Consider the following 14423-nt stretch of genomic DNA (forward strand, 5'->3'; position numbering starts at 1 on the left):
ATGATCTTCAAATATTCTGTTGATCTAAGATTTACCAAACTAGAAATGTTGCCTTCAAGTTCTTCCTTGTGCAGAAAGCACTCTTACTTCCTAATGAACTAAATATGGATGTGCATATTTAGCACATCCAAATCTGCCAGGCACCACGCACCAATGTAGACACTCCGAGGGAAGAAGCAGAAGACAGTTCCTGTCCTGCACAGCTGGCAGGTAGTGGCAGGCTCACAGCAGTGTGTGAGTTGGCAAGAACCAAGAAGAGCAACTCTTCCTGTTCCAACTCATTCAGCTATCTGAAGGCTCACTCAAAAGGACACAAAATCAGAAATGAACCATTTCACTCCTGTACTTTAGGCAAGTGAAGACAAAAAGACCGTAATGTATTTTAGCTTTATTGAAGACATATTACAGTAGACAAACAAGTAGACAAAACACATGCTCTATAAAATATACATTCTTATGTGTGAGAAAATATAAATATCAGGAAAGAACCACACCGAACAACAAGTTGGCTTACACTTACTTTTCTTTAGGTACATCTAATACCAGGGCTGCTCAGACTGACATCCTCTAATAAGGGAAAAAGAGAACAGGGGAAAGTATAGGGTAGAATTAAGTCTCTATGGATCAAGAGGCCACATTAAATAGCCAAGAGATATTTCAAGAGCACTTAACCACCTGCTGATCAATTTCTCTTCCAAAACAGTTATAATTGGCATAAGACCACTTTACTTCTTACATTTGAAAATAGGCACAAACAAGTCAAGCTGTTTCTTCACCTACCCACACCCTTTGCGGATTATTAGGACTGATAAGAAACAGCACACAACCTTGAAAGAGGGGGCTTGAATCTTAACTCTTAAAACACACACCCCTGGAGACTGGACATGTAGCTCAATGGTAGGGCACTTGCCTAAAATATACAAAGCCCCAGATTTGATCCCCAACACCAGAAAACACAAACACACCACCTTACTACTTACAAGCCCTCCAGGTGATTCTTGGGGTTTCAAGTGTTTTAAGTGCAATTTGTAACACATCTCTTAATACAGAACTTGGGGAAAGAAGGGAAGGAGGGAGGAAATAAATTAACTGGAGTACAATCTAAATAAATATCAGTTAACCTCAAACGAAAAGTTAAAGGTAGAAGAGGTAGGAAAGAAAAGCCCCTGCTGAGCTGAAATGAGAAAGATCATTTAACAGAAAAAGTTACTTGCCAAGAAAGAAAGCTCAACCTTCTAAGGTCCAGCTGTTTTCACAATTACCTCTATAATCTGTATTAATGAGCAAATTTAAAAATGAAAGCTGTCACATAAAATGATAGCACATTTGGGGCTCGGGGCTCAGGGCACAGCTCAGGGGCAGAGCATGTACAGATTCAAAACCCAGACCCAGGGGAGAAAAAAAACCCAACAGCAAACTTACCTCTGTTGATCTATTACCCCCTTGGCATTTCTGTGGTATTATAATTATGAAAAAAGGCCACACCAGGTAAAATATTGAATATAAAACTGAACACTATAATTCCAACACCATTCCAACTGGGAATAGATAAGAAAAAAACCAAGTTCTCTCATTTCTATTTATGACATAAACACTTGAATGTGCACATATATAAATTTTTATATATGTATATAAAACATACATATACATACATGTACACATATATAAAACCTTCTTATGTCTCTTATCCATTCTCTATTTTGGAATATATCTTTTCATATTTAGTCAAGTTCAGAATTTTTTATCCAATCATTATCTTTATATATCCTAATATATCTGACACCAAAAAAAAAAAGAAGAAAAATTAATCAAAGAGCAAAAAGGAGAGTTATAATGCAACACAAGCTTTGAATTTTTCACCATAGTAATGCTGCTTGCATTAGTTCTCTTTAGAACAAGCCCATAATTTTACATTTTCAGTCATGATCATGGGTCACATCCTTTTTGTTACTCATGGTCCCAAAGTTCTTTAGTTTAAAAAAATTCTGAGCTGGGAATGTGGCTCAGTGGTAAAATGTTTGCCTAGCACATAAAAGACCCTGGGTTCGATCTCCAGTGCCATCAAAACAAAACAAAAACTGAAGTACTCTCAACTAAACACAAAAGATTTTGAAGGGTAAAATTCTAAGACTGTCAGATTGCATGGAAAGTTCCAATAGCAATAAAGAGAACTTAAAAGTCATCATGCCCATATTCCATCTCAAACAGAAATATAACACTATTAAAAGATTATTAGACTCTCAATGTACCTTTCCCCCAAAAGGCTGACTGTTCCACTTGTCAGACAAATGTGATTGTTTAGAGAGTTAACTCATATAGAATTATTAGCAGGTATATGGTGCACTTTCATGTAGATGACACCTGTCCTGTCATTTCATATGACAACCTTTAAGTTAAGGTTTTTATAACATCTCCCTTTAGGGAGATAGGAAAATGGGAAACAGTCTAAACTGCTTTAACAGCCTAAGTTCCTTTTATAACCCTTTAATGGGCAAAGTACAGGCAACACGAAAGTTACAGAAAAATACACACTCAAAGCATTCTGATGTGGCACTTTAAGGTGCAACTGTACACTGGGCCAGGTTCCTGACATTTCCTATTCTAGAAAGTAGCTTGCATACAAGGAAAGTATTTAGAAGATGCCGATAAACAGAAAGTTAATGGCTTAAGTAGAGTTCCTGTGTTAGTAAGACTTCAAGTTCAATGAAACTGCAGTATGGTGGTGCATGCCTGTAATCCCAGTGGCATGGGAGGCTAAGGCAGGTGGATCACGAGCCCAAAGCCAGCCTCAGCAATTTAGTGAAGTACTAAGCAATTCAGTGAGACCCTGTCTCTAAATAAAATACTAAAAAGAGGGCTGGGGATGTGACTCAGTGGTTAAGCGCCCCTGGGTTCAATCCCTAGTACCAAAAAAGAAAAGAAAGAAAAAACCTAAGAGGGGCACAAATTAAGAACATTTATGTATCCCTATTAAAATGAAGGGATAACTGGGTAGGGAGACAGATTTCTCTTAGCATTTGTTTGCCTTTCTTTGCAACATCCCTGATTAAATTAGCATTAAGCGGACAATGTACTGATAGAAAAAAGCATGGGTAAGCCATCAATCCTGTTTACATTAGATGGTGAAGCACTGATCAGTGTTTTACGTGGTTAGAAATACATGCCCACCTGTAATCCCAGCTACTGAGGAAGCTGAGGCAGGAGGATCTCAAGTTCTAAAAAGCCTAAGCAACTTTAGCAAGATCTTGTCTTAAAATAATTAAAAGGGCTGGACATATAGTTCAGTGGTAGAACATGTGCAAGGACCTGGGCTCAATCCTGTACCAGAAAGGGAGAGGGGGGAAAAAAGCAATTAAGTAAATTCTTCCTAGGATTAGATGTTGTAGTTATTATTTTAAGACCCAAGGTAGGCTCTTTGTATTTAGACAGATTCCTGACTAGTTATTCAGGCAAGCTTGGAATATGTGGGTGGAGGTTTCAACCATTTGAGCTGATATAAGGAAGGATAACCTGGCTCCTCAGGGCACCAGACTTTGACACCACTGTCAGCATGAGCAGCATGGAGGGAGCACACCTGGATGGAGAGAGCAGTGATTCACACACTACAGTCTCTAGAGCAGTGACTCACACCTGTTTTCTGCCCTCTCCACATATAATAGCTAATATTCGTGGGCACAAACTCTGGCAACCCAGCCTAACTCCACATTTACCACTCAGGAAAATCTCTCTTTGAGTTAGAGTACGATAACTTTGAGTACATTAGAAAGGGAAGCAAGGCACAAACTAGTTACAAATTAATTGTGGCCCACCTCTCAGATGATCTTGATACTCTGCTGTGCTGTAATTCTAGCATTCAGATCTGCTGCTCTAGAAAGCAAAGGTTGATTTTTCAACTGAGACAAAATTATTTAAGGTTACTGATGATAACTGTTTAGAAGTAGAATATTTTGCCAGGCAGATGGTGCATGCCTGTAATCCCAGCAGCTCAGGAGGCTGAGGCAGGAGGATCAGAGCTCAAAGTCAGCCCCCAGCAACTTGGTGAGGCACTAAGCAACTCAGTTGAGACCCTTTCTCTAAATACAATGCAAAAAAGGCCTAGGGATGTGACTCAGTGGCTAAGTGCTCCTGGGTTCAATCAAAACAAAATTTTTAAAAAAGAATATTTTTCCTCACAAGTATTTGTCTGTCTGTTTATGGTGCCAGGGACTGAACCCAGGGGGACTCAACCACTGAGCCCCATCCCCAACCCTTTTCTAATTTTTTATTTTGAGATAGTGTCTCACTAAGTTACAGAGGCTGGCTTTGAATTTGGAATCTTTCTGCCTCAGCCTCCTGAGTCACTGGGATTACAGGTGTGTGTCACCATGCCTGGCTCCTCATGAGTATTTCTTACACCATTATTCCTACTATAGAGGAAATAAATATGGATCAAGTTAGAGCAAGCAGTATCATTCTTGTTCAACTCTAACAAAATACTTCACAAAAGCAGCTTTTTATTAAAGTGGCATAATCCTCTTCAGCTCCTAAAAGAGCTAGAAAGGGCTGGAAAGAGCATCTAGTAAAATAAAATGCCTCGTTTCATAAATGAGGAAATTGAGCCTAGGAAAGTCCAAGGACTCACGCTTGATTACCCAGCTAGTAAAGAGCAGAGTCAGAAGTGAACCAGGTTTCTTAATTCCTGTCAGTCCAGTACAACCAATACCACAACCTCCTAAGAAGAGAGATGCAGACTGAAAAAGTTTAGAAAAACTGTCTTATTTAAGTTCAAAGTGAAAATGAACAGACTCTGACAGGTGCAAGAGGAAAAAGGTAACAGGTGCAAGAGGTAAAGAAGTGCTGCTGCCCACAGGAGAAAAACTGATTAAAACCAAGTAGAAAATTCAGCTAAACTTTATGACAAAAAGCTGAGAAAGGATGTGAGTTTAGAACCCTGGATATGCATGACTTAGATATTTTTAAGAGGTTAAAATTATATAGTTAAGAATATTAGAATAGAGAATCAAACAGTGTATAAAGAAATCTGACAGCACAAAGAAAGAACTTTAATCCACTATATTTCATTAGACTGTTAAGTTCTTCCTTCACATAAAGCTTTTTGCTATGAAATTTGAAGAAAAAAAAACTTTTTGGCTTAAATAATCACTTGTAAAAAAAACAAGGACCACTCTAAAGCTTTATAGTATAGGAACATCTTCTGTATGCTCTTCCTAAAAACAATACAAACACAGGAAGAAGCAATCTTTGGTTTCCCTGTCAATGAAGTATTTTGCTGAAAAAAGATAGTCCCCAAACAAGTCTTCTTCTGTTTATAAGGTTGTGATGAGACAGCCAGGCTCTGAAACAGCCTGGCTTTTAATGCTAGAAAGGGAATGTCACCTGGTGCTTGTAAATAGATGGCAAATGATTAAATGTATGAACCGTCTGTCGTGAAGCAGTTAATTTCACCAAGACTGTGTTATATGTGCATAATCACCAAGTACCCTGCCTCTATACATATACTTAACAAATAAGTTTTTAGAACTTTAGACAGTTTTTAGATCTAAGTTATACAAAATCTTTGATCTGAGAAGCTGCTGTCAATATAATAACTAGAGACACATTATATATAATTCTGGCATATCAAAAATATTTACATTACAACCAACACACATGGTCAATGAATAGAAAAATTATTTATAAATACACACATATTTACAATGAGTTCCCTGGGCAATAGGGACCAAAAAAAAAAAAAAAAACCTCAAGAATACAAAAACTTTTGACCTAATACCAGCTGGTCAAACTGGGATTCTTGCTGAAGACCTTGAATATCAAAGCCCCAGGCTCAACTACCTGCTTAAAACCACTGAAGAACCCCAGGCACACTTCCCAGAGGGCTCCAAAGTTATTTTTGCTCTTGGAAGGTAGAGTAGAACATCAAAGCAGTAATGTTTTCTCAGGGTTGTTCTGAGAATTAAGATAATTCCAGCAGGTTAAGCAGCAATCAGACCTTCCTGATAGGCAAAGCACACCTCGGCATATCTCCATGGAACCATCAGGAAGCACATTTGTCTTGTATTTTCCTCTGCCAGTGCTGCATAATTTTGATTTGATATACCCATTTCTGTCAGCTGTTACCCTTCCTTCATCAGGCATAAACCCAAATGCCTGTCCTACCTTGGTGTGGTCAGATGTAACCATGAACAAAGAGTAAAGCAAATGCTGACTTTGGGGTTTCTTCTGAACTCTGAGGTAGTAAGTACAAATTAGTTCACTTTTGTCTCTGCCCAGATTTTATCCTAGAGTGGGTTTCATGTACCCTCACTACCATCTTGAATGTTCCGAGTCCTACTAAATTCAAAAGCATGGTCATGTAACCTGTGGCAGGGCATGGGGGAAGAAGAGTCTGGATCTCTCTCTGCCAGGCCTTCATTTCGATGAAGTTGTGGTGACTCAAGGACTGGTTGTTGGGAAAAGGGCGGATGAGACAGGCCTAATTCTCTGTTTATGTTCCACAGAGGCCGTTGCAATGTTTCTGAGAATGAAAGACAAGAATTATCAGTGGTGACTAGAATTCAAAATTAATTTTCTAAAACTTAATGTCCTTTTAACCAAAACCCCAAAGACATAAAGATGCCCAGTATTCCTGAATAAGAACATGGAGAACAAATGTGTATTTGCCATATTCTTAGCCACAATTAAAAAAACATAACCATACAAACATTGAATACAGTAGTAATGACAATACTGTTCAAGTGCAAACCCAAAACAATACAGCTCTTGAATTTTATAAACTATCACTGTTTTTTGTTCTGTTGCCAATAGCAAACTGCTTTTCCATTAATGGAGACTCCATGCCTTTCAAGCATTTTAAATATGATAATATTTATAAATGTGTGATTTGGAGGAATTGTTTAAATTTTTTTTTCCTAATTTTCATTCTCTTCAGAATAGATTCTTTCAACAAGTAATTTTTTTTAAAGACAGAGTGAGTGAGAGAGAGAGAATTTTTTTTTAATGTTTATTATTATTATTTTTTTTTTAGTTTTCGGTGGACCCAACATCTTTGTTTGTATGTGCTGCTGAGGATCGAACCCGGGCCACACGCATGCCAGGCGAGCCCGCTACCGCTTGAGCCACATCCCCAGCCCTCAACAAGTAATTTTTAATAATGACTGTGTTGACTTCAATTTTTGTAGTGTAATGGCTGTTAAAGATTAACTATTTGGTCTAACTGAAGCCAATACAGAACTTGCAGCTATGTTTTTTCTTCAGTGACAAATAAAATACTTACAAAATTAAAAAAAAAAAATTGGAACTGTGGCTATTAGATCCTTATATTCAATGAATTTAACCAATTAATTTCTGAAACTATGCTGTCTTATGCTCATTCAGCTATTATTTTAGTGGTTCTGCTACATCAAAAATTAAATACTATACATACATGGAAAATAACTAAGAAGACAATGGTATCCTTATTATAATGAAAGTTTCATGATACATGAGTAATAACTGCTGATTTTGTGCTGCTGTTACATCTTTAAATGTTTTTGTTTTAAAAAACAAACAATCACTGTACTGGGGTTTTAGCTCAGTGGTAAAGCACTTGCCCCACACACGTGAGGCACTGGGTTCAAACATTAGCACCATATAAAAATTACAGAGATATTGAGTCCATCTACATCTAAAAAAATAAACAAACATCATTAAAAAAAATCATTGTCTTCTAACTTCTAGAATGTAAGAACCAAACAAATACAAGCAACAAATAATAACCAAAAGCAACTATATTAAATGACATTATCTATACTCTGGTTTCAAAAAAATCTGCATTTCTCTCATTTTTATTATAGTAGTGAACTATTTTCCTAAACACTACATTAAACATTAACTTCATTACATTAACTTCACCTGGTGCATTTTGGGAAAAGCTAACCTAACATTCTGGGAACCAAAACCCACAAATAAAAATCCATGTGAAAAGTAAGCTAAAGCAAGTTTTTCAAGCTTTAATATGCACAGAAATAACCTGGGGATCTTGTTGAATATATGGGCATTTTATCACTGAACTACATGCCCAGTCCTTTTTATCTTTTGAGACAGAGTCTTCCTAAGTTGCTGATTGTCTCTAAGTTGCTGCCTCAAACTTGTGATCTCTTGCTCCAGCTCCAAAGCAGCTGAGATTACACATGTATACCACCACAACCCAGCCATGACTGCCTTTCTAACAAGCTCTGAGGTAATGCTCATGCTGACAGTCCTAGCCCACACTTTGGGTAGCAAAAATCTATAGTACCCTAGATAAAGAATGGACAATGCACCAATGCACTCTCATTTGCTTATTTCCTTCTCACAGAACAGAATCAAAATTCAGGCATGCAGAAAGCTAAAAAAAAAAAAAAAAAAAAAAAAAGATGTGCTGCAGCTTTGGTTCTCCTTAAATCTTTTTTTTTTTTTGGTACCGAGAATTGAACTCAGGGATACTTAACCACTGAGCCACATCCACAGCCCTTTATATTTTATTTAGCGATAGGGTCTCACTGAGTTGCTTAGGGCCTTGCTATATTGCTGAGGCTGGTTTTGAACTCTCAATCCTCCTACCTCAGCCTCCTGAGCCACTGGGATTACAGGCATGTGTCACTACATCCAGCTTTGAACCATTAAAAAGAGTCACTTAAAAAATGTGACTTTTTAAAAATATATATATATTTATTTTTTAGTTGTAGTTGGACACAAGACCTTTATTTATTTATTTATTTTTTATACAGTACTGAGGAGTGAACTCAGGGCCTTGCACATGCTAGGCGAGTGCTCTACCGCTGAGTCACAACTCCAGCCCCTTAATGCGACTCTTCTAAGAGAAGGAAAAATTGATTTAGTGTTGGTGCATTTCTTTCCTGGACACTGAATGTAAACATAGAAGACTAACTTCAATAGCGGTACTTTTATCTGCCCTCTACCCTCTTGAGCAAGCTTTAGAATTGGTCTCTTAAGAACTAAAGAGTGCACAATAGCTAGACTGTGGAGCCAACCTAGATGCCCTTCAATGGATGAATGGATAAAAAAAAAAAATGTGGCATTTATACACAATGGAATATTACTCAGCACTAAAAAATAACAAGATCATGGCATTTGCAGGGAAATGGATGGCATTAGAGCAGATTATGCTAAGTGAAGTTAGTCAATCCCTAAAAAACAAATGCCGAATGTCTTCTCTAATATAAGGGGGGTGACTCAAAATGGGGTAGGGAAGAAGAGCATGAGAAGAAAATTACCTTTAGATAGGGAAGAGAGGTGGGAGGGAGAGGGAGGGAGAATGGGAATTGCATAGAAGAGGGAAGGAGACCCCTTCGTTATACAGAATACAGGTATGACGATGTGAGGGGGAAAAAAAAAGAAGTGGTCACATTAGATTAGGTAGAGAGAAGTGATGGGAGGGGAGGGGAGGGGAAGGGAAGGGGGGAATGGAAGGACAGCAGAATAAAATAGACACTAGTATTGTTGTGGGTATATACGTGACTGCATGACCAATGTAACTCTGCAACCTGTACACTCAGAAAAATGAGAAATTACATCCCATCTGCCCATCTAATTCAAATGTATGATATGTCAAGATCATTGTACTGTCATGTGTAACTAATTAAAACAAATTTTAAAAAAGGAAACAGGAGAATAGAAAAAAAAAAAAAAAAGAACTGAAGAGTGCATCTTAAGTCTCATCTTAGATTGCTACTCTTGCCAGAACCATCCCTGAAAAATACTACTATCTACTACATAATTTACCCTCCTTTCTAATCCTATATTTCTTACCTCCTGCCCCATTTCCAGTGCTCTTCCACCTCAGATTAACAGGAGATGACAGGGGATAAAAAGCCAAATGGTCAGGAAGATATGCTCAGGAGTACCTTTCATAGTCTAGAAAGAGCTGTGTTTTACTGACCAAGCTGTTATCAAAGACCTGATCTACACAGAATAGTATTTCTTTTCCTGGGTCATGAGGACAAAAGAACCTATTCTAAAACTGTCTTCCCAATTATGGTGCTGATCATACCTCATAGGAGAAAGAAAACATCTGCCAAGTGATGCTGAAATAAAATATTTGCCTGATAGAATAGCAACCAAACAAAACATTTTAAAGTTTTCTCAGTACAAAATAATTTTGCCCATATTATATTCTAAGCATTTCAAATTTCCATTATTTAAATAAAATGGAAGAACAAATTACTAATACCCATATGAAACTTCTCTAAAGCTTCTTTCTATGTGGCCTTTGGATTTTCTGTAATACAATCTTGGTACCCCACAAAAGCTGTTTTCGTCCTCCAGATAAAGACTTTGAAACCCAATATGTAAAAACTTCTGGCTCTAATATACACCAGTTAACAATGGCCACTTATTCCAGTGTAACAATTTGTTTGCTTCCTGTCAAATGAGTGCTACCTATATGATAGAAGGAAAAATCCATGAGGTAAGTGAAAGCAAAATAACAAAAAAGACACCCTTACCATTGCTCATCTGTGTGCAGGGAAGTTTCTTCTCACTTTTTCTATCATTGTTAGTAGGAAAGGCAGACAGCTCTCTGTCTGCTGATATCAGGCTCTCCAAGACAGTGGCATCTTGGGGAGGATGTGACAAAAATGTCTCCTTGGGCATCTGGACCATGAGGCTGGATAGTGTCTGATCTAGAACATCCTCCTCAGCAATATAGGTGTATGGACAGTATTCACGGGTCCTTGAGTATATGTTGGCATTGTCGTAACAATCTGAGCAGATCACCCGGGTACCAGTGCCACCTAATGACAACATGGGACAGAATCCAAACCATTTTTCTGTTAAGGAATTAGTTTGCATCACCAATTTCCATCCTTGAACTCTTAAACCTTATAAATAAGATGAAGTTTCAAGATCTGTGAATGGACTCATTTAATCTTCACAATATCCTCATATGGTAGGTACTATCATCATCCCCACTTTATAGATAAGGTAACTATAGAACATGAAAGGAAGAAGGTAACTTGACAGAAGTAATGTTGCCAGAGTGAAAAACCCAGGCACTCTGGCTTTAGAGCCCACACTCTTGAATATTATGTTAAACCATCTCTGCCCAGCCCGGATAAGTCAAGTTCAAAGGGATCCAAGACAGGGCTTGCACTGTGCCAAGATACATGCTTAGCCTAAGCAAATTAAAGCAGACAACAAGGAGTTTAGGATGACTTTACTTCATGAGAGACCATGTTACTTTTAAAAGTCAAGAGGTTAGCAATACTAACTGCTAAAATTATCCCTAGTCTAAGTCCTGCCTGACAAGCATGTGGTGATAGAAGTAAAAGTTTAATAAAGTAAAGAGCAGATCTAAAGTAATACGTTCATAGTCATAGAGCTAGAAACAGGAAGAACTCGGAATCAAATCCAGTCTTTCTATTCCTTCATTCATCTCCCCATGTTTTGGCACTCCCTATGGAAACAAGAGTCCTGAGAAGTAGGGGTGAGAAGTAGGATTGAGAAGTCAGGTCCATTTAATTAGGATATGTTTATCTCTCTCTGATGTTCTTCATTATATGATGAATGAGAACCACTGTTGTACTTTATTTATTTATTTTTTTGTACCAGCCACATCCCCAGCCCTATTTTGTATTTTATTTAGAAACGGGGTCTCACTGAGGTGCTTAGCACCTCATCCTTGCTGAGGCTAGCTTTGAACACTATTGCACTTTAAACTTTACTGATTATCTACATGTTAGCAGGAGACACTAACTTCCCTTGGATGTGATCTGAGGAATGCTCCTCCCTGAAAAGTCTTTTATTAAGACTCTGGTCAACTTTTATCCTATTTTGCATGAAGCTAAATATTTTCACTTTAAAATATTGCTCAGAGCCAGGTGTGGTATGAACCTGTAATCCCAGGGACTTGGGAGGCTAAGGCAGGAGGATCACAAGTTTGAAGCCAACCTGAGAATTTAGTGAGGCCATATCTTGAAGTAAAAAATAAAAAAGGACTGGGGCTGTAACTCAGTGGCAAAGTGCCCTGGGTTAAATCCCTGGTACCAAAAGGTAAAAAATAAAATATTACTTCAGGTTAATGGGAAAATTGAACACTGAAAAATGAATGACAGGACAGGCTGAAGTTGGTAAGCATAAACATAAATCCTTACCATCAGTGCCTTTGTGTATATATCCACTGGCAGGAGGCATGAGCTGCTGGTGACTGCCTGCCTCAGAGTTGCTGTATCCTTCCTGTGGCTCAGACAGTGTTCCTTGGGAAGACAAGTAACTAGGAATGTCTGCAGGCAAATTGAGCTCCTCTGTTTAAAAAAAAAAAAAAAAAGACATCTGTAACTTTCACATAAAGTTACACAGTTAAAGCCAACACTCTGAAGGCTATTTTCTCAATGTGCTCTACTCTGATACAGCTGGCCAGGGGTGGGGAAAAAAGGGCACCACTGTTCCCCTTCAGAAAAACTATGATAGAACTAATTCCTCAAATAGGTTGTTATATCAAGGAAACTGGAAATTTTAACAGAAAAACTTCCTTATGCCTGTATTAGGTATAATGTATCATAGGCTCCTAAGTTTTTGTACTTAATAATAAATCCTACTCTACATTCTTTTTTTATAATTTTTTTTTTTTTAGTTGTAGATAGACACAATCTTCATTTTATTTATTTATTTTTATGTGGTGCTGAGGATCAAACCCAGTGCTTCATGCTTGCAAGGCCAACGCTCTACCACTGAGCCACAACTCCAGCCCTGCACTACATTCTTGACTCAAGTATTAAGTCACAGGTATCATCTGGGTACCACTCACCTGTGTTTGTGATACTATAGTCTTCATTTTTCCTTCTCATATGGTAAATAACAATGACCCAGATTAAAGAGGTGCCCACAACACAGCAGACCACAACAATGATGACAATGCCAACTGTAGTCCAGCCATCATCTTCATGCCCAATGCTACTCTGAGAAGAGTCACAATTGGGGGATGAAATGACATTTAGGTAAATATGGCCACGTTCTGTCCCAAGGGTATTAGACATGATACAGGTATATTTCCCGGCATCTTCTAGTCCAGCATCTACAATGATGAGAAGCTGGTTGGCAGCAGCAAAGAAGTGTCTCTCTGTCACCAGCAGTGGTCCATCATCTTTAGTCCAATTGAGGCGTGGAGCAGGACTTCCTCCAGCTATGCACTGTAATACAGCCGTTTCACCTCGGGTTACTGTCTTGTCTTCCAGAGGTCTAATAAATGAGGGTGTCTCTAAAAGGGAAACATTTAAAATATCAAGTTAGGCAATTGTTGGGGCTGGGGATGTGGCTCAAGCAGTAGCGCGCTCGCCTGGCATGCGTGCGGCCCGGGTTCGATCCTCAGCACCACATACAAACAAAGATGTTGTGTCTGCCAAAAACTAAAAAAATAAATATTAAAATTCTCTCTCTTAAAAAAAAAAAAAAAAAGTTAGGCAATTGTATTCTCTAAATCCTATTGAATTTGACTGATGGGAAGATTCTAATCTTGTATGAATCAAATGTATGAAATATGATATGTCAAGGGCTTTGTAATGTTTTGAACAACTAATAATAAAAAAAGAATCTTCTAATATAATAATTCTATTATAATTCTATCTTAGAATATGTTTCAGACCCCCCCCCCAAAAAAAAAAAAAAAAAAAACTTAAATTGAGGCTGGGGTACAGCTCAGTGGTAGAGCCCTTGTCTAGTATGTACGAGGTCCTGGGTTTGACTCCCCTGCACAACAACAAACAAACAACAGAAGCTCCAAAACCTAAATTTCATCTCAACATTTCTACTTTGGGCATGCTCTCCCAAAAAACTAAAAAAGTTATATGCAAAGAAGTTTATTACAAAATCAACTGCAATTTAAAAATATAAGGACATATCTAAAAATCGCTCTTCAAGAAAATAATTAGAGTCACATGATTCTTTATGAAGACTTTCTTTTAATGACAAGGTAATCCTTGTAATACAATATTAAACTAAAAAAAGGTAGAAATACTTAACTACATAAAAATAAATTTTAAAAATGTTTAGAATATGCTAAAATATGAGTGACTTACCTAAATTTTCTGTAACCTTAAAATTTTAAAATACTAATTTTTCTGATTAAACAAGTAACAAATCTAACAAACTTCTTTTAAAAAACCCTGCCATCTAGGGAAATACAGAACTAGAAAGAAGAATTTGCTTTAAACTTGAGAATAGGACTCATTAGAAAATAAATAAAAATTCTAGTAAGGGAGATATTTGAAGAAAAAACATTTTGCCAGAATACAGGATTATGAAGCACAATAGAGGGGAAAACAGAAAATCTAATGAGTTAATACAACGGTTATATGTTGTATTTTTTAATTAACAGGGGAAAATAATTAAATTATCTTAGGTTCTTTGTGAAACAGTATGTGGAGCATTAGAGAATGGCTAGAACATTT

At 37.5% G+C, this 14423-nt stretch overlaps 1 protein-coding gene across 2 annotated transcripts in view; it reads right to left on the bottom strand.

Moving 5' to 3' along the window:
* Nucleotides 1-373: 373 nt before the first annotated feature.
* Lrig2 (leucine rich repeats and immunoglobulin like domains 2) overlaps nucleotides 374-14423 on the bottom strand; it is a 174144-nt gene continuing 160094 nt past the window's right edge. For both annotated transcript variants that reach the window (XM_058583604.1, XM_046458220.2), the window contains exons 15-18: nucleotides 12785-13234; nucleotides 12132-12281; nucleotides 10485-10772; nucleotides 374-6514 (exon numbers count right to left, since the gene is read on the bottom strand). In XM_058583604.1, the coding sequence (XP_058439587.1) occupies nucleotides 6291-6514; nucleotides 10485-10772; nucleotides 12132-12281; nucleotides 12785-13234 (1112 nt within the window). In that variant the 3' untranslated portion in view covers nucleotides 374-6290. The remainder of the gene's footprint in view (nucleotides 6515-10484; nucleotides 10773-12131; nucleotides 12282-12784; nucleotides 13235-14423) is intronic.

This window comes from Marmota monax, unplaced genomic scaffold, assembly GCF_021218885.2.
Source record: "Marmota monax isolate L192 unplaced genomic scaffold, Marmota_monax_Labrador192_F-V1.1 WCK01_AAM20220418_F8-fsc00087, whole genome shotgun sequence".
NCBI classification, from domain to species: domain Eukaryota; kingdom Metazoa; phylum Chordata; class Mammalia; order Rodentia; family Sciuridae; genus Marmota; species Marmota monax.